Source organism: Carex rostrata, chromosome 5 (genome assembly GCF_964058835.1).
Source record: "Carex rostrata chromosome 5, lpCarRost1.2, whole genome shotgun sequence".
Lineage (NCBI taxonomy): Eukaryota > Viridiplantae > Streptophyta > Magnoliopsida > Poales > Cyperaceae > Carex > Carex rostrata.
The window spans coordinates 3372467-3393814 of NC_135922.1; the positions used below are offsets into that span (position 1 = coordinate 3372467).

Here is a 21348-nt window from a genome sequence, read left to right on the forward strand (position 1 = left end):
AGGTTCACACACTCACTGATGATTAATCGCCGAAGTTTGGATTGTGGTAAAAGGTGGATTTCAGGAAAAAGGCAGTCAACTATCTTTAATTCTTTTAGTTGATATGGAACAGTTAAAACCTCGTTAAATTGGGGACAAGATTTAATTGCAAATTTCTCAAGTAATGGGAGATCTCCTTGCAGAAATTGAAGTGATATGAGCTCAGAACATCCCTCAAAAAAGATGTCCTTGAGAAATGGTACGTCCCCATCCATCCAATGAACCAAGGACAGCTTTCGACAACCAAAGATATGAACACTCCGCACCATAGATTGTGAGGAAAAAAAGATCTCACGAGTACCACAAGATTTTATTTGCAGTTCTTCAACTTCTTTTGGAATTTTTAAGAGTTTCAACTGCGGGCAATCAACAAATTTTACTACTGGAATAGAAATTGAGTCCCCATCCGTCCAATGAACTGATATTAGCTCTGGACAGTTATGGATTTCTAACAGATGACACCTTGATGGTAAAATGATTTCACGAATACCACAGTGGGTTATCTTCAGTGTATCAAGTTCTACAGCTGGGATGGCTGAGAAATTCTTTAATTTTGGGCAATTAGATAGAGACACACTCCCAGCCATAGAACGTGGGATAAACTCTCTATAGTCAAAGACATTTTGAATCTCAGAATGAAAACCACTATTTCTTTTATCCATCTGCTTCATTTTGGGCAACACTCTCCCCCATGAAACATTTTGAATCTCAGATTGAAAACCACTATTTCTTGAATCCATCTGCTTCTTTTCTTCCAGGATGGCCGAGAATATCAATAATTTGGGGCATCCAGTAAGTAAAATACTCTCAAGAAAAGGTAAGTCCCCAATTTTGTAATAAATTGAGACAAGCTCTCTACAATCAAAGATTGAAATCTTTTCAAGTTTAGATAGTGATGAGAAGTTGATTTCTTGAAAGCCACAATCTGCTATATACAACTCCTTAAGTTCTTGGGGGATGGTCGAGAGCATCGACAAATTGGGGCATCCAGAAAGTGACATACTCCCAAGAAAAGGTAAGTCCCCAATTTTGTAATAAATTGAGACAAGCTCTCTACAACTAAAGATCGAAAGCTCTTCAAGTTTAGATAGTGATGAAAACTTGATTTCTTGAAAGCCACAATCATCTATACACAACTCCTTAAGTTCTTGGGGGATGGTTGAGAGCATCGACAAATTGGGGCATCCAGAAAATGAAATACTCTCAAGAAAAGGTAAGTCCTCAATTTCGTAATAAATTGAGACAAGCTCTCTACAATTAGAGATCGAAATCTTTTGAAGTTTAGATAGTGATGAGAAGTTGATTTCTTGAAAGCCACAATCATCTATATACAACTCCTTAAGTTCTTGGGGGATGGTCGAGAGCATCGACAAATTGGGGCATCCAGAAAATGAAATACTCCCAAGAAAAGGTAAGTCCTCAATTTCGTAATAAATTGAGACAAGCTTTCTACAATTAGAGATCGAAATCTTTTGAAGTTTAGATAGTGATGAGAAGTTGATTTCTTGAAAGCCACAATTTTCTATATCCAGCTTCTTAAGTTCTTGGGGGATGGCTTCAAACATCAACAAATTGGGGCATCCAGAAAATGAAATACTCTCAAGAAAAGGTAAGTCCTCAATTTCGTAATAAATTGAGACAAGCTTTCTACAATTAGAGATTGAAAGCCTTTTAAGTTCAGAGTGTGAAGAGAACTTGATTTCTTGACAACCACATCCATTTACCTCTAACACCTCAACCTTTTCTAGAATAGTTATTTTCCATAATTCAGGGCATTTCTTTATGATGAGTTTCTTAAGGCCGGGTTCATCCCCTGCTTGCCACTTCCCCAAATTGAGCATGTTACTGAATGAAGGTTCATGTGACAGAAAACTAACTCCAGTAGGCTGCTTGGGTGAATAAGTTGCAAATAGAATCTGTGAGCCATCACTCCAGTGTATTTTGAAATATTTGAGATGTAGCAGTTGACCCAAGAATGGCGGCACAAAAAGAAACTCCCTTCGGAATTGCAGAGTTAGAGTTGTCAGCTTGGATATTAATGATGGATCAAGCAACCAAGGAGGAACTCCACTTCCTCCATAATTTAATATTACAAGCTCTGTGAGGTTACCATGAGGTTGGAGGCTTTCAAGTACACCTTCCTGTATCTTTTCATCATTCTCATTCTTTGCATTGGTACTTGAACTGACAACTATATTGAAGAGCGGATTTTGGTATTGATTTTGCAAAAATCTTTGCAAAGCACCATTATCTTCCTCAAAGTTTAGAATTAACTTGCGTAGATTTGGTTTGGATATAAGATTGGCCTTCCTAGAGTACTCAATATTACCAACATTTTTTAGCCCTGAAATGGACATCAGTCCACTAAGCCTATTCATATCCCTTAATTCTCCCAGCCCCTGGGTCATGTCACTTCCCATGACTTTAAAGTTCCCATATAAAGTTATAAGATTTGTTAATTTTTCAATTCCAGATGACAGATTACATACAAAATCCTCGTATAGTTTTAGAACACGTAGGTTTGTTAACTGCTCTATTCTCCTGGGCAACTTTTCGAGTTTTCTACAGTGTTCTATGGACAATGTATCCAGATTGTGAAGTAGGGGTATGGATTCAGGTAACTGCTTGATTTTACCACTACACAACCGAAGAAACCGAAGGTTAACAAGGGTTGTGATGTTTTCAGGTAACTCTAGAATATTATGGCAATTAATATCCAAAGTTTGAAGGTGGTAAAGAAGACATAAAGATTCAGGAAGGCTTTCTATCTTATCATCTTCAATATAAAGGTAACGCAAGTGCTTAAACGTGTTGAGTGTATCTGGCAGCATACAATTCCTCAACTCAAGAGCACGCACACAAGTAATTTTAGAGAAAATGGCAGAATCATCTATGTAGCTTATTGGGCATTCCCTTACATATGTTCGAACAACCTCATTGTTGTAGGATGCTAAAAAATCTGAAAATTCATGCTTCTCGGTTACGTATAGGTGGGTTATTTTGTATGAACCATTCCATAGATTGTCATTCTCTAAAACAGGATGGTTTATCCTTTGAGAAATGGATCGTGCTAGATCATATATTAAATCATGAACATAGCACCTATTGTGATCCACACAATCAATGAGTGATCTGCCTTGCAATTCATTTAAGTACTCACTTCCTATTTCTTCTAATGTTTTCTTAGTTCTTGATGAATTGGTATTAATGTAACCTTGTGCCATCCAGAGCCTAACCACATGGTCTTTATCAATCCGTTTACCTTTTGGAAACATGGCTAAATAAACAAAGCATGGTTTGAGATGTAGCGGCAATTTCTGGTAACTTAACTGCAATGGGGTAAAAATTTTGCCACTCTCATCTATTTCAGATATATCACTTTCCAAAACTTCTCTCCATTTCTCTTCATCCATATCATATCGGAGAATGCCTCCTAGCACCTTGGTAACCAGAGGGGAGCCTCTGCACTTCTTGACAATATCATAACCAATCTCAAGCAATTTTCCATTTTCACTTAACTCTCCATTGTTAAAAGCAAAATGCTTGAACAGAGACCAACATATTTCATTAGGTAAGTAATCCAACTGAATAGGAGATGTTGTCTGCATGATTTCAGCAACCGAGGTATTCCGGGTTGTTATCAATATTCTTACAGTTTTACTACCTTTGAAAGGAACCTGAAAGTGTTCCCACAGTTCTGTATTTTCATTCCACATATCATCTAGCACGAGAAACAAACTAACATCTCTTATTTTTTCCTTTAGAATATCTTGCAGTGTGTTTAGCTCAGAAAACTCACAAGTTGTTCTGCTGATTGATTCAATTATTGCTCTAGTCAGGCGTACTAGGTCAAAATTCTCAGAAACTGACACCCAAGCACTCTTGTCAAACGACTGCAAGAACTCGGAGTCATTGTAAACGAGTTGAGCAAGTGTGGTCTTGCCCAACCCGCCCATCCCAATAATTGGAAGAACCGTAAATTGTGGATCATTTAAAGGGTTGAGGATGCTAATGATGTTCTCCTTCTCCTTCTCTCTACCAAAAATAGCTCTCTCATCCACATGAGAGCTGGTTGGTGGCCAGATTTGTGTAGCATTAACCAACCGGGTCCCATCGTCCTCCCTCAAATGAAGATCCCTACGGGCATTTGAAATCTCTTCAAACATTTCTGTTATATCTTTGATCTTCTCTGCCATGCCATCTGGAATCACGACCTTGGTAATACTAAATGAATAAGAAGCAATGGAGGATGATGTGTGCATCTCGGCAAATTTTCTCTTAGTCCCTGTAGAATTGTATATCAAACTCTCTTATTGTCCATGTTTAACTCAATATATATATAGAGAATGGCTAATATCAAAACGTTTGCACCAACCCTCCCGTGCAACCGATTTGTTTTCCGATTTTTAAAGTCCAAATGATAAATCTAAACCGTTAGCTGTGTTCTACATATTAAAATCTGCTTGGAGACCAAATTTTACATTTTTTGGAATTTTTTTACTATTTATTAAGCCACTTTGAAAATCACTGATCCAACGGTGGCTTGCCAAACAGTAAAATCAGGGGTTCACCGTTGGATCAGCGATTTTCAAAGTGGCTTAATAAATAGTAAAAAAATTCCAAAAAATGTAAAATTTGGTCTCCAAGCAGATTTTAATATGTAGAACACATCTAACGGTTCAGATTTATCATTTGGACTTTAAAAATCGGAAACTCACTCGGTTGCACGGGAGGGTTGGTGCAAACGTTTTGATATTAGCCATTCTCTATATATATATATATATATATATATATATATATATATATATTTGTATACATATCTTAGTCTCTTACAAATTCTTTGAGAATTCAATACAAATTAACACTAGGGTTACCTCAACGTTTTTTTTAGGTTTTCTATTTTTTTTTCTTCGTGTTGGATTGAATGGAGTGTATATGGTTAAATTCCAAACATATAAGTATATAACCCTTTTTAGGCAATGGGGATACAAAAAGTGTGACAATTTGAGCTGTATATTATCCTGCTACCCCTTAGGAACTATGCTAGTAAAGATAAATGGAAAACAAATCAACTCATATGAGTCAGCATGTTGTGTGCTCAATTTTGCTAGGTTTCCATACACCTATGGAATAGTCACCAGACATTTCATCGAACATTTTGTGTGCAATAATTAAAGTACCAAATTATATACTTAAAAAAGAGGAACAAACCACACAGTAGCAAAAGGTACAATCAAATGCATACCCCCGTCCCTATGGTAGGCCTCAATGGCAGCATCTCCGCTGTCAACGATGGATCTGAGCACCTCGTAGTTGAACTCTTCCAGCACATCCTCTGCTTGGTAGCCCACACCTCTCAGCTCTGACAGCCACAGCCTAACGGATCTGTCGTGAATCTCCCTCTCTTCAGCGTCCTGTAGAATGGCTTGGATCCTCGCAAGCATCCGACTCAGCTTCTCCAAATCCTTTCTCACACTTTTGCGTTGGTCGGTAACAGGTGGATCTTGGGGGTGCGAAGTAGAAGGGGTGCCACGAATGGCCTGAAGGAGGTTGGTGGACAGGGATTGAAGGGAAGAAAACAGTCCGGACGCCATTGAATCTGATCAATTGAAACTCTATCTCTCTCTTCACTTTCAGTCTTTCAATGAAGTTGTGTAAATTAAATTTCACTTCTTCCATGAAGTTGTAGTCATTGTGCAGTTGGTATGCTAACCGCAGGTCTATTAACTGTGGCACACTCCCAATAGGAAATCATGCTGCAGGTCGGAAAGGGTTATTATTATTATTATTATTATTATTATTATTATTATTATTTTAGTAGAACTAGATTGTTGATAATTTTATCAGAGTTTTTTTAGTGAGTTCAACTTCAAAAATAATAGAATCGACTCAAATGACGAATTCAAACTATTGAAACCGATTTACTTACTGAGTGATGTGTTTATATGTATAATATTATAAATTTTCAAATTAATTTAGCATAAAGTCAAGCGGTCTAAAAAAAGAAACTTTATAAAAATAGTTTTAATACATTCATTTTTCAATAATTTATAACCGATTGGTTTATTTGAACAATTTTAATTCGTTATCTATAATTATTTCGCTGAATTTTGAGATTAACATCACCAAACTCAAGAACACACTAGTTTTTTGTTTTTTATCTTTGTTTTTGTTTTCGCTTCTGTCTAAATACAATGGACTATTAATTGTCGTTCATCCATGTGAAGAAATCTAGCTCCAAGCCAAAATTGACTTCAATTTTGGTGAACTGAACCCAATCGAAATAATAAAGAAATATGTATTGATAGAATATGTCACTTCTGCGTACAAAGACCGATATGGCATAAAACAATGCTACAAAAAGAATCCAATGATTCATGTAATATGTTTTTTTCTAGATGATCTATATTCCACACAGCCAAAATATATACACATTTTCATGCTGAAATGTCCAACTTACAAAAAAAAAAAAAAAAAAAAAAAACTGATATATTGTAGTTGTTAATAACTATTTTGGTACCTAACTATATTTTCTTTCTGAGTAGGGTTAAAATGCCCCATTGTTTTTTGCCCCAACCATGCCCCATCTTTATATCTTCATTTACAAAGTTCAAATAGTCGATCCGAACCGTTCATCTTGTTCTAAATATTAAAATGTACTTAGAGACCAAATTTTATATTTTTTGGAATTTTTTTACTATTTTTTTAGATAGGTACAAAATCACTACATCTGGACCATCCAAAAACGGTGATTTTGTACCTATCGGAAAACATAGTAAAAAAATTCCAAAAAATATAAAATTTGGTCTCTAAGCACATTTTAATATGTAGAACAAGATGAACGGTTCGGATCGACTATTTGAACTATGTAAACAAAGATATAGAGATGAGGCATGGTTGGAGCAAAAAACAATGGAGCATTTTAACCCTACTCTTTCTTCAATACATTTTAAATTTTAGCCTCTTAGATTTAAATTTTGAAGTTCCGTCCCAAACTATATATATACCAGTCACAATAAAATGTTGATTTGTCAAGTTATTTGATATAAATTATGATAGTAACAATAATTTCTACATGCAAAAAACAAAATAAAATTGAATAACATGTTTACTAATTAATAAATATTTAAAATAAGGGGTTTGTTATAACAAATATAAAAGGTAGAAAAATATATCTACAAGATGTGATTACCGATTTTGTTAGGTATAAACATATATAGAAATGTAACTATCACCAAACATGTGAAAGATCTATACTAATAGCTGCACACATCGAGAGGTCTTGCCACAAACAATCTTTATATTTATCATTCCACAACTACCGTTTGCGCTAAATTACGAGGGGGGTACAAATAAAAATTATTTTCTAGACTACGACATCAGACCGGTAAACAATTGTACAAAGTAAACGATATAACTAAAGTTAAATGACATTGCATCTATTTGTTATATTAATAATAATGATCAATCATGTTATAATACGACAAATGATTAGCTTGACAAAAGTGGTCAATTTCTGATTCAGTCCCAAAAACCAAACTTAAAACAGAACAATTAGCCAATGGTACTGCACCACCAGTGAAAATTGCAAATAAGCCCACCAAATGACAGAATTCCAACATTGAGCCCTGCTTCCATCAACAGAGACAGAATTTTATCAAGAAACAAAGCCAACGGGAAGAAGAAATGCGAATGGGCAACAGCATTCATGGCAATTCTATGGGCATTGTTGAAGCAAAGGGATGAGATAATTTTTCGGGCCTATAAATTGCCAACATTGCTAGTTGTGATTCGGGCAAGGGAAGATGCGGGTTTGTGAACCCGGTATTGTGGTAACTCCAATGTAAACAGGGCATATCGAGCAAAAGGGAAGGGGGCTATTGAAGGTGCTGTGACATAACATAGCTTCAATTATAATTATAATAATTAGAGATTGATGTTGTAAACATTTTTATTGATATAATCTTGGTAGCTGCTATCAAGTTTTCTAAAAAAACAGAGCCAACCAACAAAATTTAAGATTCATTACAAAAAAAAAAAAAGTTCATTGAAAGAAACAGTTTAAGAATATATAATTATATATACTTCCCCATTAATTAAACGCAAGCTGTTGCGGAGAATGTTATTATGAATGAAACACCTAATTCTATTATTATTGTCACTTCTAGCCACTTGATCAGTTTACTAGGCATTTACGAGTACTATTTTGTGACAACAATTCAAAACTACAGAAAAATTTAAGAAAATTCTTGAATTTTTGGAAACCGACCAATATCTCAAATTGAGGTCATATCATCTAGAAGGGTTTGAGAAAAGGTGTTTAACAAAGAAAGCACCCCCTCCATTCGCTGCATCCACAACGGAAAAATAAAAATTAAAGAAACTCTTCCTTTATTTATTCTTCTTCTCAGACTTCTTTCAACGGCTATGTTATGTAGCTTCGGGTCTCTCTTCTCCAATAACTTTATATTGATGTATTCTTCACATAGTACATACAAACACAACCATGTAAAAATCATTAATTGAATGTTGACACCCTTTTTTAAAATACTGGCGATAAACACAAACGATAGATTTAAATCATTAAAAATCAATTTGCTTCACTAGTGATGTGTTTCTATGTAAAATTTATAAATTTTCATATTAATTTAATATTAAATGAAGTGGTCTAAAAAATAAGATTTATAAAATGAGCTTTAACTTTTAATACATTCATTTTTTATCAATTTTTAACCAATTAATTTTATTTAAATAGTTTAAATTCATTATTTAAAGTCAATTCAATTCGTCAAAATTTTGAGAAACCAAATCTCTTGAACACCCTAGTTCTAAATTTTTTGTTTTTGTTTTTGCTTCTGTCTAAATACAGCGGACTATTAATTGTCGTTCATCTATTGTCACACCAACCATATGAAGAAATCTAGCTCCAAGCCAAAATTGAGTTCGATTTTGGTGAACTGAACCCAATGAAATAATAAAGAAAGAAGTATTGATAGCATACGGCACTACTGCGTACAAAGACCAATGGCAAAAAACAAAGCTTAAAAAATAATCAAATGATTCATGTAGTATGTTCTTTCTACATTATCTGTATTCCACAGCAAAAAATAAAAATAAATAAATACACCAACAACTAATTTTCATGCTCAAATATCAATTAAAAAAAAAATCTGATATATTGTAGTTGTTAATATTATCTGTATTTGGAACGTGATTATATTTTCTTTAACATTTTAATACTTTAAAAACAAACTTACATTTTCACCTCACATAATCTCTGACAGACTTAGGCGAACTTTCGTTCGAGCTCTCTCGAGTTCTAACGGTACTTGACACAGCTTCAGTTGAAGTAATTAGATTCACATAAAAAGGAAGTAATTATATTAAAGAGTAAAATACATAGAATGAATATTATAACATCATTAGTTTGTCGAAAATTGTACAAGGTATGATAGGTAATTAATCATAGTATAGACAGCGGCACATCTATGTATTGTAAAGGGGTGCTTAGCTATCCCATATTTAGTTTTTTTAATCATGTGTGATTGAAATTAATTGAAGTTTTATTTCAGTTAAAAGCTTTTATACAAGTAACCCCTCATAAATTATCACATGTATGTTTGTAATATGGTAGGTAGAAATCTAATTTGTTATAAATTATAAAGACTTGGGTTCAAGTCCCAGCTATGAATTATGTATTTTAAATTTTAGTCTCTTATCAAAATTTTCCAGTTCTGTCACTATATACTAGTCACAATAAAATGTTGATTGATTTGTCAAATTATTTGATATGAATAATGGCAGTAACAATAATTTCCAATGGGAAATATCCAAATAAAATGGAATAACATGTTTATTAATAAATAAATATTTAAAATAAGGGGTTTGTAACAAATATATGTGCAAGATTTGATTAATTGATATCGCCAAACTTTTGAGAGTGATATATACTAATAGCTGCACATCGAGAGATCCACAAACAATCTTATTATTATTTATTATCCCACACTATCATTATTCATTATTGTTAAATTAGGAGAGTGGTACTAGATATAAATTATTTTCTAGACTACGACATAAGACCAACTACAATTGTACAAGGTAAACGATATAACTAAAGTTAAATGACATTGCATCTATTTGTTATATAAATATATAATGATCAATCATGCCATAATAAGACAAATGATTAGCTTGACAAAGTGGTCAATTGCTGATTCAGTCCCCAAAGCCAAACTTAAAACAGAACAATTAGCCAATGGGACTGCAACACCAGTGCCAATAACATTAAGACAGCAGAATTATACTTTCATGAAATATTGCAAATAAGACCACCAAATGACAGAATTCCAACATAGGTCCTGCTTCCATCACATGAGGAAACATGACTTAAAAAATAATAACTTCAGAAGAAACATGACTTAAAAATTTTCAATTAAATAAACATACACAGTGATAACAATAAAATCTCATTAATATATGATCATTACAGGAAATGAAAAATTGATCAACTTAAAGAAGTCCTACATAAATGTTGATTGGAAAACAACTAAAAAAACCATTTTTTTCCATCTTAATTTGACTTGGTGCTTGCTTGGGTGGGCCCATTAATAATCTAATTACAGATTGACCCTTAGGCCCAAATATCCTCAGTTTTGGATTGAAAAATCGGACTTTTTGGCCAGAAGCTTGTTTTACACTAAAAAAATAAGAAAAAATTGATAAAAAAATAATTTGTCAATAATTTATGTTTAGATAAATGATTACAATCAAATAATCCACTAATACAATATAATATAAGCATTAAAACTATAAACACACTCTTTCACTGCCAGAAACTTTGTCGTGCTAGCCAGATCACTTCATCGTCGTTTGTATTATGATAAAAATGAAGATATTGTTGTCCGGAACAAAAAAAAAAAAGACATTGTAGAACCAAATGAAAGATTGTTAACATCTTTAATCACGGGTCCATATTTCTCTATTTCAGCATAGTTGATACTTGATATTCTATTTAATTAATCAATGAATGTGACGAGTTTTCAGCATTCGCATAGTTTATACTCTATTTAATCAATCACGGGTTCAAGTTTTCAGACGAATAATGACCAGAATCGGACCAAAATAGAAGAAATTGGACAAAAACAGAAAATTCGTGAGAATCGGCTCAAGATCGGATCGGGGTCGGCCAATACCGATCCGTATCGGCCGATTATTCCTACTATGGTTCAGAGTCCATTATTGTAATTTCTATGTGTCCAATATTTTCTAAAGAAAAAAAAAAGAATTATTAGCTGTAGCAACATTCTCTAGTGGTCTCAGCTCCAGCAATACCATGTCTTAACATCTTTGTCGTGGTGCTTGATTGTATGGGCTGATCAGTTTGTGGGTCTAAACAATCTCAGATCAATTGCTTCGAAAGAATGCTTGACCCTGTATAAAAGAAAAAATGTCATGTACTGATCTAGTTGAGAATGTCACCGATATATACCCTCTAGCAGCACTTATCCAACTCAATTACCCTTAGGATCAGTTGAATCCATAATTTAATTCGTTAGAGATTTAGGAAATTATCATAACTTAAGTCTGAAATAATGTCTCCTTTTAGTTTAATCTAATTAACTAAAAATGAAGGAGGTTGTAAATATATATATGAATATAACCTGACTTTTTGCTCAACTGTGCTATTAGTTGAGCAAAATCACAGAGTTCTGGAACCGAAGATATTCTTAAATAGTTAAAGAGTTGCCTAACCGGAACAACTATAACTGCTGATTCATCTTATGCTTTTTACTTAATTAGTTTGCAATTCTAAAACTCCGAATTATTATATATTTGCTTAATCAAAGAACTCTTCATTTTATAAAATTTTCAAAGAATCAATGAATATATTTCTAAATCATGCCCATTCCTAGTTTGCATAAATTAAAACGGTAAATATTTATCCTAAGTTCAAAAAGTCTTCTGCATGGCCTTACCAGCATACGTAATCTTTAGTTGTTGCTCCAGCACTTTCCTGTTCCAGTTCCATAGGATATGACAATAGGATTCAACTGCCAATGAAAATTAGACATGACATCCAGTAAGCCAAAACTGATGTAGAATATTTTATGCTGGACATCAGTATAATACAAGTTGTTTAGTCCTGTAAGGACCAAATGTATTATAGAACTGGAAATCACCACTTTTTCCTATTATTTATTTCTTTTTTATGACACCAACAGAAGATTTGTTCGGAGAATTCAAGAGTCTGAGGTGAAGGAGGCGTTAAAAAGAATGAAAGTAGGCAAGGCGTTAGGGCCTGATAACATCCCTATCGAGGCGTGGAGGTGCCTTGGAGACGTAGGAGTAGCTTGGCTAACTAAGTTGTTCAATAGTATTTTCAGATTAAACAAGATGCCTGACGAGTGGAGGAGAAGCATATTAGTACCAATCTTCAAGAATAATGAAGATATTCAAAGTTGTACAAATTACAGAGGAATTAAGCTTATGAGTCATACAATGAAGCTTTGGGAGAGAGTCATTGAGCATCGCTTAAGAAAAGTTACAAGCGTTACGAATAACCAATTTGGTTTCATGCCTGGGAGGTCGACCACGGAGGCGATTTTCTTGACGAGACAACTTATGGAGAGATATAGGGAGCAGAAGAAGGATCTATCGACTTGGAGAAAGCATACGACAAAGTACCGAGGAATGTTATGTGGTGGGCTCTTGAAAAGAAGAAAGTTCCAACAAAGTACGTTACCCTCATCAAGGATATGTACGATGACGTTGGGACTAGTGTCAGAGTATGCAATAGCGAAACCAATGACTTTCCTCTTAAGATAGGACTACATCAAGAGTCAGCTTCGAGCCCCTACATTTTTGCCCTGGTGAGATCCCTTGGTGTATGCTCTTTGCTGATGATGTGGTGCTAATCGACAAGAGTAGGATAGGAGTTGATAGACAACTAGAGTTGTGGAGACAAACTCTAGAATCGAAGAGTTTTAGACTTAGTAGGACTAAAACAGAGTATATGAGGTGCGAGTTCAGCGGTGTCCGGTCAGATGATGGAGATGTCACTTTGGCTGGACAAGTAGTGCCTAGGAAGGACACCTTTCAATATTTAGGGTCGATGTTGCAGAGTGATGGTGAGATTGATGAAGATGTTAGTCATAAGATTCGAGCGGGGTGGGTTAAATGGCGACAAGCATCTGGCATTCTATGTGACAGAAAAGTCCCCCAAAAGCTCAAAGGCAAGTTCTACAGGACGTCTATCAGACCTGCGATATTATATGGTGCATAATGTTGGGCTACTAAAAGGCAACATGTTCAGAAGATAAGTGTAGCAGAGATGCGTATGTTGCGTTGGAGTTGTGGGCATACAAGACGGGACCGCATCAGAAATGATGATATACGTGACAGACTTGGGGTAGCACCGATTGAAGAGAAGATCATCCAAAATCGTTTGAGATGGTTTGGACATCTCCAAAGGAGGCCTCCTGAAGCACCGGTGCGTACTGAAATTATAAGGCGTATCGAAAACACAAGGAGAGGCAGAGGTCGGTCACGATTGACATGGGACGAAGCAGTAAAAAGAGACTTGAAGGAGTGGAATATAGCTAAGGAGTCGGCTTCGAACAGGAGCGCGTGAAAGCTAGCGATCCACATACCAGAACCATGACCTAGTGCTGGTTAGGGATTATTTAGAGATAATATTATAGGTCTTAGGTCATAGAAGTAGGAAGTTGGAGTCTAGAATGTAAGCTTAGGACTTTGACTTCTACGATTAGGTAGAATATAGTTAATATTAGTATTAGTATTATTACTATCACTTTCACTTTCACTTTTATTTTTATTACTTTTATTTTATGACTATTTTATTATTACTCATCTTTATTATTTGATTGTGATTGGGTTTCATTTCTAGCCTACCCCAACTCGTTTGGGACTAAAGGCTTGGTTGTTGTTGATGTTGTTGTTGTTGTTTTATGAATCAATCAAGGCTCGAACATGAAATTCCAGAAAATCTACCCAAGATAGTTGATACTGTTTGGGTCTACTATTAATAAATATGTATTCAGGGGTCTCTACATTCTAAAAAATCTAAAATATTTTTTTTATCTTGTATCCAGACCTCGTAGTAAGTGATGTTGTTTCTCTGTCACCAGTCTCTCATCAAAGGACAATCACCAATGATAATAGGAACTGTTGGAAATTATAATCCAGGGACACCTAGCATATCCAATCATGATTTGATATTTACCATTTCTTATTTCTTTTATATTTCTTTCTACATTTTGCCTTATCACAAAAGGCAATATTGCAACGGTACACTGCACCTAGCTAGCCACCTTCTATATTTACTTATTTCAACGGCTCTTTAGCCATGCTCTATATATATTCATTGTAAGATACATTGTAATTATGATTTTTCTATCAATAAAGCAAATAGTACAATTATTTAATCAATTCTCAAATTGTATTATGGTATCAGAGCATAATTGATCCATATCAGTATTTTATATTACGTACCAGTAAAAAGAAATTATGTTTAAAGTTGTCACAATGATGGCTACCGAGAAAAATGGAGCGACTACTGTTACATCAAATGCCCAGATCCAGTGCATCAAGGCGCAGGTCATGGATGAGGTGCCTAAGCTTCAGCCTTTGGTGCTTAAAATGATTAAAGACCTGACAATAGAGCTAGCAGCGCTCATCATAAATGGCGAAACTGGAGTTCTCCGGTCAGCCAAAACTAGAGGCAAAACAAAAGCTGGGTAGCCGCTTTCCATTTCACGAAAGAAAAGTACAAACACTGCTGCAAATGAAACCATCTCCAGTCCGAGCGAGCAGCGGTTCTCCATTTCGCGCATAGCAGAAATAATTCAAAGCTCTAGACAAGTGCTGGAAGTTTCAAAATATAGGCTCTAGACAAGCGCCTTGATGCACTTGATAAAAAATAATACTTTGATTTATATTTTCTAATAGTCTGACTTGTAATTTCTGATTCTCTAACTTATAATTCTAATTACTAATCATAATTCAAAAAATTTATTTTGATTTTAACCCTATATTTAACCTGAATTAGAAATTAAACGTCCAAAGAGGAGCAAATTTTTTTTCAGGAAGAGGCAGAGTCGATCAAAATCGACAAATCACTACTAAAACTCAAAATCCAGGGGGAACGCTTGCCCCCCTCTGGTTCCACATGGGTCCGCCCCTGGAAAAAGGTGTATGTCCGTGCATCAAAATGGGTACCAGAATAATATCAAAAAAAGAACAAAAAGTATTGGGGATATGTCCTTGAGAAATTTAGACTATGAATACATATGAAAGTTTATGTACTTTCAAATTTCGCATTTTTAGTTTATCAAATTTCCACGTACTAAAGGGAGTTTAAAGTAAGGGGAAAAATTGTCAATTAGATATTTTATTAAAATTAAATTAAACTTTTTAGTGAAAAAAATTAATAATGGTATAATAATAAAATAGTTATATTTAGATGGGTAAATAACTAATTTTCAATTTTGAATGAAAAAATATCTGAACAAGTTATGATGGGCTCATGGGCATATATCTAAATTTCTCTAAAACGTAAATCCAACAAGATAAACAAGAAAGATGCACAAAAAAAATTGAAAAAAAAAAGAAAAGAATAAGTATAAGTGTATCATAACCACTAACAAGGCAACTTTGTAATTCCCAATAACAAATGGATTCAACTTAAGCTGATCCAGCTCTTCTCTGTTCACCACTTTACTGTTTAGTGCTTTCTTGTTCAGCACTTTCCAGTTTAGCTTCTCTATCATCTGCCAATGAAAATTAGACAAGACATACAGATAAGAAAATTGTTCGGTCCTGTAATGACCAAATGTATTATAGAATTCGAAATAACCTCTTTTTCTTGTTCTTTATTTATTTTTGTCTTATTCTGCAACTTGGGTTAAATTTTTAGGCTTAGGCATGGAATTCCAGAAAATTTACCCAAGATAGTTGGTACTGGTTTTGTTACTGGTTGGATCTGCTATTAATAAATATATTCAAGTGTCTCTAGCTTCTAAATAATCTAATATATGTATATTTTTTAGTGTTGTGCCCAGACCTCATAGTAAGTGATGTTGTCACTCATCAGAGGCCAATCACCAATGATAATAAGAGGCCCGAATTGGAGGTTTTCAGTAGCAGAAGAGATGCTTATGTTCCTACAACACAGTTTCAGTTTCATCAGGCCATGAAAACCTCCCAACACACACAATTATTATAACTGAATTATAGGCTTTAAGCCCCTCTGACAAGAATTATTTTCCACAATTTGCAATTTATAAAAATAGACCTTCTAAGTTTCGAAAATTTCACAATTCAGTTCATGGAGATTGTATCAGCAAATACCATAAATTGAAAATGCTTTGTAGGAACAAAATATAAATCTGGTACAAAGTTTATTGAAAAAACAGATTTATCATTTCGAAAACCCATAACTAAAAAAATGGCAAGCTGAAACAATTCAGCCAATTAAGCTCCTCAAATCAAAGTAAAAATTCACCCTTATTAACCATCTAATGTGTCAGATATCAAATTAATATTCACACTACAATATTCAGTATATGAACAAATTTAACAAGTCACAACATTTACATTTTAAATAATTAAAAACAACTCTGGAACACAAATATAAGAGCTGTGTTAAGTATCATACCTTCTAATTTTAAGATAAGGGGGTATTTCTACTAAACCAATACAGACTGCCAATCAACCACCCCAATCAGACCTAGGTCATGAGCAGTTAATCCGCCACCTAAAAGAGATAAAAAAAAATCCAAAGAAAATAGTTAAAAGAAATTTTATACTTATTAGCAATTGGATTGTTACTTTAGCTTGTGGCATTGTTGTATCTTGACAAAGTAACACTTTTTTTTTGTATAATTCATGATCTTGGAGGTTTATTTTTCCTGTTCTTACTTTTAGCGAGTTTATTTTTCTTTCACTGCAGTGTAGTTTTATGTACCAGAAAATTTGCATGTAACTGAATACATAAATTGAGTTTTGTGTTACCTTAAGAATGCAGGAAGAAACCAATAGCTTTTAGACTTGCTCGCCACCCTTCCATGTGTTGCTTATGAGATGAGATCATTGATATCCTAACTATTCCAAATTAGACCTCTGAACTCTCTGTTGCAAAAGGAATTACAATGGGATATTAATCAAATGGTCACTAAGTGTGTGTGTGTGTGTGTGTGTGTGTTGAGATGGAGATCCTTCACCTGATAATAGAAGTAGATGTTTCCGTGGGTACCAAAATCCATTCTGGGGCATTTATAAATTAAAACCATCTCCATCATGGGGTGTGACACATCACCCGTAGGGAACTGCCCCTGCAACCCTTTAATTGCAGTAAGGTTTGCACACTCACCGATGAATAATTGCCGAAGGTTGGATTGTGGCAAAAGGTGGATTTCAGGAAAACAACAGTCAACTATCTTTAATGCTTTCAGTTGATATGGAATAGTTAAAACCTCGTGAAATTGAGGACAAGATATAATTGTAAATTTCTCAAGTAATGGGAGATCTCCTTGTAGAAATTGAAGTGATATGAGCTTAGGACAATCCTCAAAAAAGAGGTCCTTCAGAAATGGTACGTCCCCATCCATCCAATGAACTGTGAACAGTTCTAGACAACCACATATATCAACACTCTGCACCTTAGATTGTGAGAGAAAAAAAATTTCATGAGTACCGCAAGATGTTATTTGTAGTACATTGACTTCTTTTGGAATTTTTAGGAGTTTCAACTGCGGGCAATCAAAAAAATTTACTAGCGGAAGAGAACTTGAGTCCCCATCCCTCCAATGAACTGAAATTAGCTCTGGACAGTTATGGATTTCCAACAGCTTACATCTTGATGGTAAAATGATTTCATGAATACCGCAGTTGATTATCTCCAGTGTATCAAGTTCTATAGCTGGGATGGCTGAGAAAATCCTTAATTTTGGGCAATTAAATAGAGACACTCTCCCCATAGAACGGGGGATAAACTCTCTATAGTCAGAGCCATTTTGAATCTCAGATTGAAAACCACTATTTCTTTTATCCATCTGCTTCATTTCTTCCAGGATGGCTGAGAATATTAATAATTTGGGGCATCCAGAAAGTGAAATACTCTCAAGAAAAGGTAAGTCCCCACTTTTGTAATAAATAGTGATCAACTTTCTAAAATTAGAGATTGAAAGCCTTTTAAGTTCAGAGTGTGAAGAGAACTCGATTTCTTGACAACCACATCCATTTACCTCAAACACCTCAACCTTTTCTGGAATAGTTATTTTCCATAATTTAGGGCATTTCTTTATGATGAGTTTCTTAAGGCCGGGTTCATCACCTGCTTGCCACTCCCCCAAATTGAGCATGTTATTGAATGAAGGGTCATGTGACGAAAAACTAACTCCAGCACGCTGCTTGGGTGAATAATTTGCAAATAGAATCTCTGAGCCACCACTCCAGTATATTTTGAAATATTTGAGATGTAGCAGTTGACCCAAGAATGGTGGCATGAAAAGAAGCTCCCTTCGGAATTTCAGAGTTAGAGTTGTTAGCTTGGACATTAATGATGGATCAAGCAGCCAAGGAGGAACTCCACTTCCTCCATAATTTAATATTACAAGCTCTGCAAGGTTACCATGAGGTTGGAGGCTCTCAAGTACACCTTCCTGTATCTTTTCATCATTCTCATTCTTTGCATTGGTACTTGAACTGACAACTATAAAGAAAACTGGACCTTGGTATTTATTTTGCAAAAAGATTTTGCGAGCACCATTATCTACCTCAAAGTTTAGAATTAACTTGTGTAGATTTGGTTTCGATACAAGATTGGCCTTCCTAGAGTACTCGATATTACCAACATTTTTTAGCCCTGAGATGGACATCAGCCCACTAAGCCTATTCATATCCCTTAATTCTCCCAACCCCTGGATCATGTCACTTCCCATGACTTTAAAGTGCCCACTTAAAGTTATAAGATTTGTTAATTTTCCAATTCCAGATAACAGGTTACCTATAGAATACTCAAATAGTTTTAGAACACGTAGGTTTGTTAACTGCTCTATGCTCCTGGGCAACTTTTTGAGTTTGCTACAGAATTCTATGGATAATGTATCCAGATTGTGAAGTAGGGATATGGATTCAGGTAACTGCTTGACTTCACCAGTAGACAACCGTAGAAACCGAAGGTTAATAAGGGATTTGATATTTTCAGGTAACTTTGGAATATTATGGCAATTTATATCCAAACTTTGAAGGTGGTAAAGAAGACATAAAGAGTCAGGCAGACTTTCTATCCGATCATTTTCAATAGAAAGGTAACGCAAGTGCTTCAATGTGTTGAGTGTGTCTGGTAGCATACAATTCCACAACTGAAGAGCTCGCACATAAGTAATTTTAGAGAAAATGGCAGAATCATCTATGTAGTTTCTTGGGAATTCCCTTACATATGTTCGAATAACCTTATTGTTGCAGGATGCTAGAAAATCTAACAATTCATGTTTCTCTGTTAAGTATAGGTGGGTTATTTTGTATGAACTATTCCATAGATTGTCAGTCTCTAAAACAGGCTGGTTTGTCCTTTGAGAAATGGATCTTGCTAGATCATGTATTAAATCATGAACGTAGCACATTTTGTAATCCCAGAAATCAATGAGTGATCTGCCTTGCAATTCATTCAAGTACTCACTTCCTATTTCTTCTAATGTTTTCTTAGTTCTTGAATTGCTATTAATGTAACCTTGCGCCATCCAGAGCCTAACCAAATGGTCTTTATCAATGTGTTTACCTTTTGGAAACATGGCTAAATAAACAAAGCATGGTTTGAGATGTAACGGCAATTTCTGGTAACTTAACTGCAATGGGGTAAAAATTTTGCCACTCTCATCTATTTCGGATATATCACTTTCCAAAACTTCTCTCCATTTCTCTTCATCCATATCATACCGGAGAATGCCTCCTAGCACCTTGGTAACCAGAGGGGAGCCTCTGCACTTCTTGACAATATCATAACCAATCTCAAGCAATTTTCCATTTTCACTTGTCTCTCCATTGTCAAAAGCAAAATGCTTGAACAGAGACCAACAGCTTTGATTAGGTAAGGAATCCAACTGAATAGGAGATGTTGTCTGCATGATTTGAGCAACCGAGGTATTCCGGGTTGTTGTCAATATTTTTACCGTTTTACCACCTTTAAAAGCAACCTGAAAGTGTTCCCACAGTTCTGTATTTTCATTCCACACATCGTCTAGCACAAGAAACAAACCAATACCTCTTATCTTTTCCTTGAGAACATCTTGGAGTTTGCTTAGCTCAGAAAACTCACAAGGGTTGTCACTCACTGATTCAATTATTGCTCTAGTCAGGCATACTAGGTCAAAATTCTCAGAGACTGACACCCAAGCTCTCTTGTCAAACAACTGCAAGAACTTGAAGTCATTGTAAACGAGTTGAGCAAGCGTGGTCTTGCCCAACCCGCCCATCCCAATAATTGGAAGAACCGTAAATTGTGGATCATTTAAAGGGTTGAGGACGCTAATGATATTCTCCTTCTCCTTCTCTCTACCAAAAATAGCTCTCTCATCCACATGAGAGCTGGTTGGTGGCCGGATTTGTGTACCAATAACCAGCCGGGTCCCATCCTCCTCCCTCAAATGAAGATCCCTACGGGCTTTTGAAATCTCTTGAAAACTTTCTGTTATACCCTTGATCTTTTCTGCCATGCCATCTGGAATCACAACCTTTGTAATACTAAATGTATAAGAAGCAACGGAGGATGATGTGTGCATCTTGGCAAATTTTCCCTTAGTCCCTGTTGAATTGTATATCAATCTTTCTCTTATTTCCCATGTTTAACTCAATATATATATATAGAGAGAGAGAGAGAGATGGGCTACGGTGAATTGCGAAGTAAAACACGTTTATACTTCCACGCAATATCTTCATTTTTAAAGTTCAAATAGCCGATTCGAACCTTCCAACATGTTCTTCATAATAAAATATGCTTGGAAACTAAATTTTACATTTTTTGAAATGTTTTTTACTATTTATTAAACCACTTTGAAAATCTGAAAATCCGTATGAACAGTAAAAATTTCTGGACCACCGGATCGGCGATTTTCAAAGTGGATTAATAAATAGTAAAAAAATTCCAAAAAATGTAAAATTTGGTCTCCAAGCACATTTCAATATGGAGATCATGTTGAGCTGTTCAGATCAACGTTTTGAACTTTAAAATTGAAAAATATGAGGGTGAAGTAAAAAATAATCGTTTTGCTTCGCAACTAACCATAGCCC

At 34.9% G+C, this 21348-nt stretch overlaps 1 protein-coding gene across 1 annotated transcript in view; it reads right to left on the reverse strand.

Moving 5' to 3' along the window:
* Positions 1-20848, reverse strand: part of LOC144554225 (putative disease resistance RPP13-like protein 1) — a 55617-nt gene extending 34769 nt beyond the window's left edge. Inside the window, exons 1-3 of the mRNA XM_078302550.1 lie at positions 17283-20848; positions 17074-17190; positions 16718-16816 (exon numbers count right to left, since the gene is read on the reverse strand). Of these exons, the coding sequence (XP_078158676.1) occupies positions 17164-17190; positions 17283-20840 (3585 nt within the window). The 5' untranslated portion in view covers positions 20841-20848 and the 3' untranslated portion in view covers positions 16718-16816; positions 17074-17163. The remainder of the gene's footprint in view (positions 1-16717; positions 16817-17073; positions 17191-17282) is intronic.
* Positions 20849-21348: the final 500 nt, after the last annotated feature.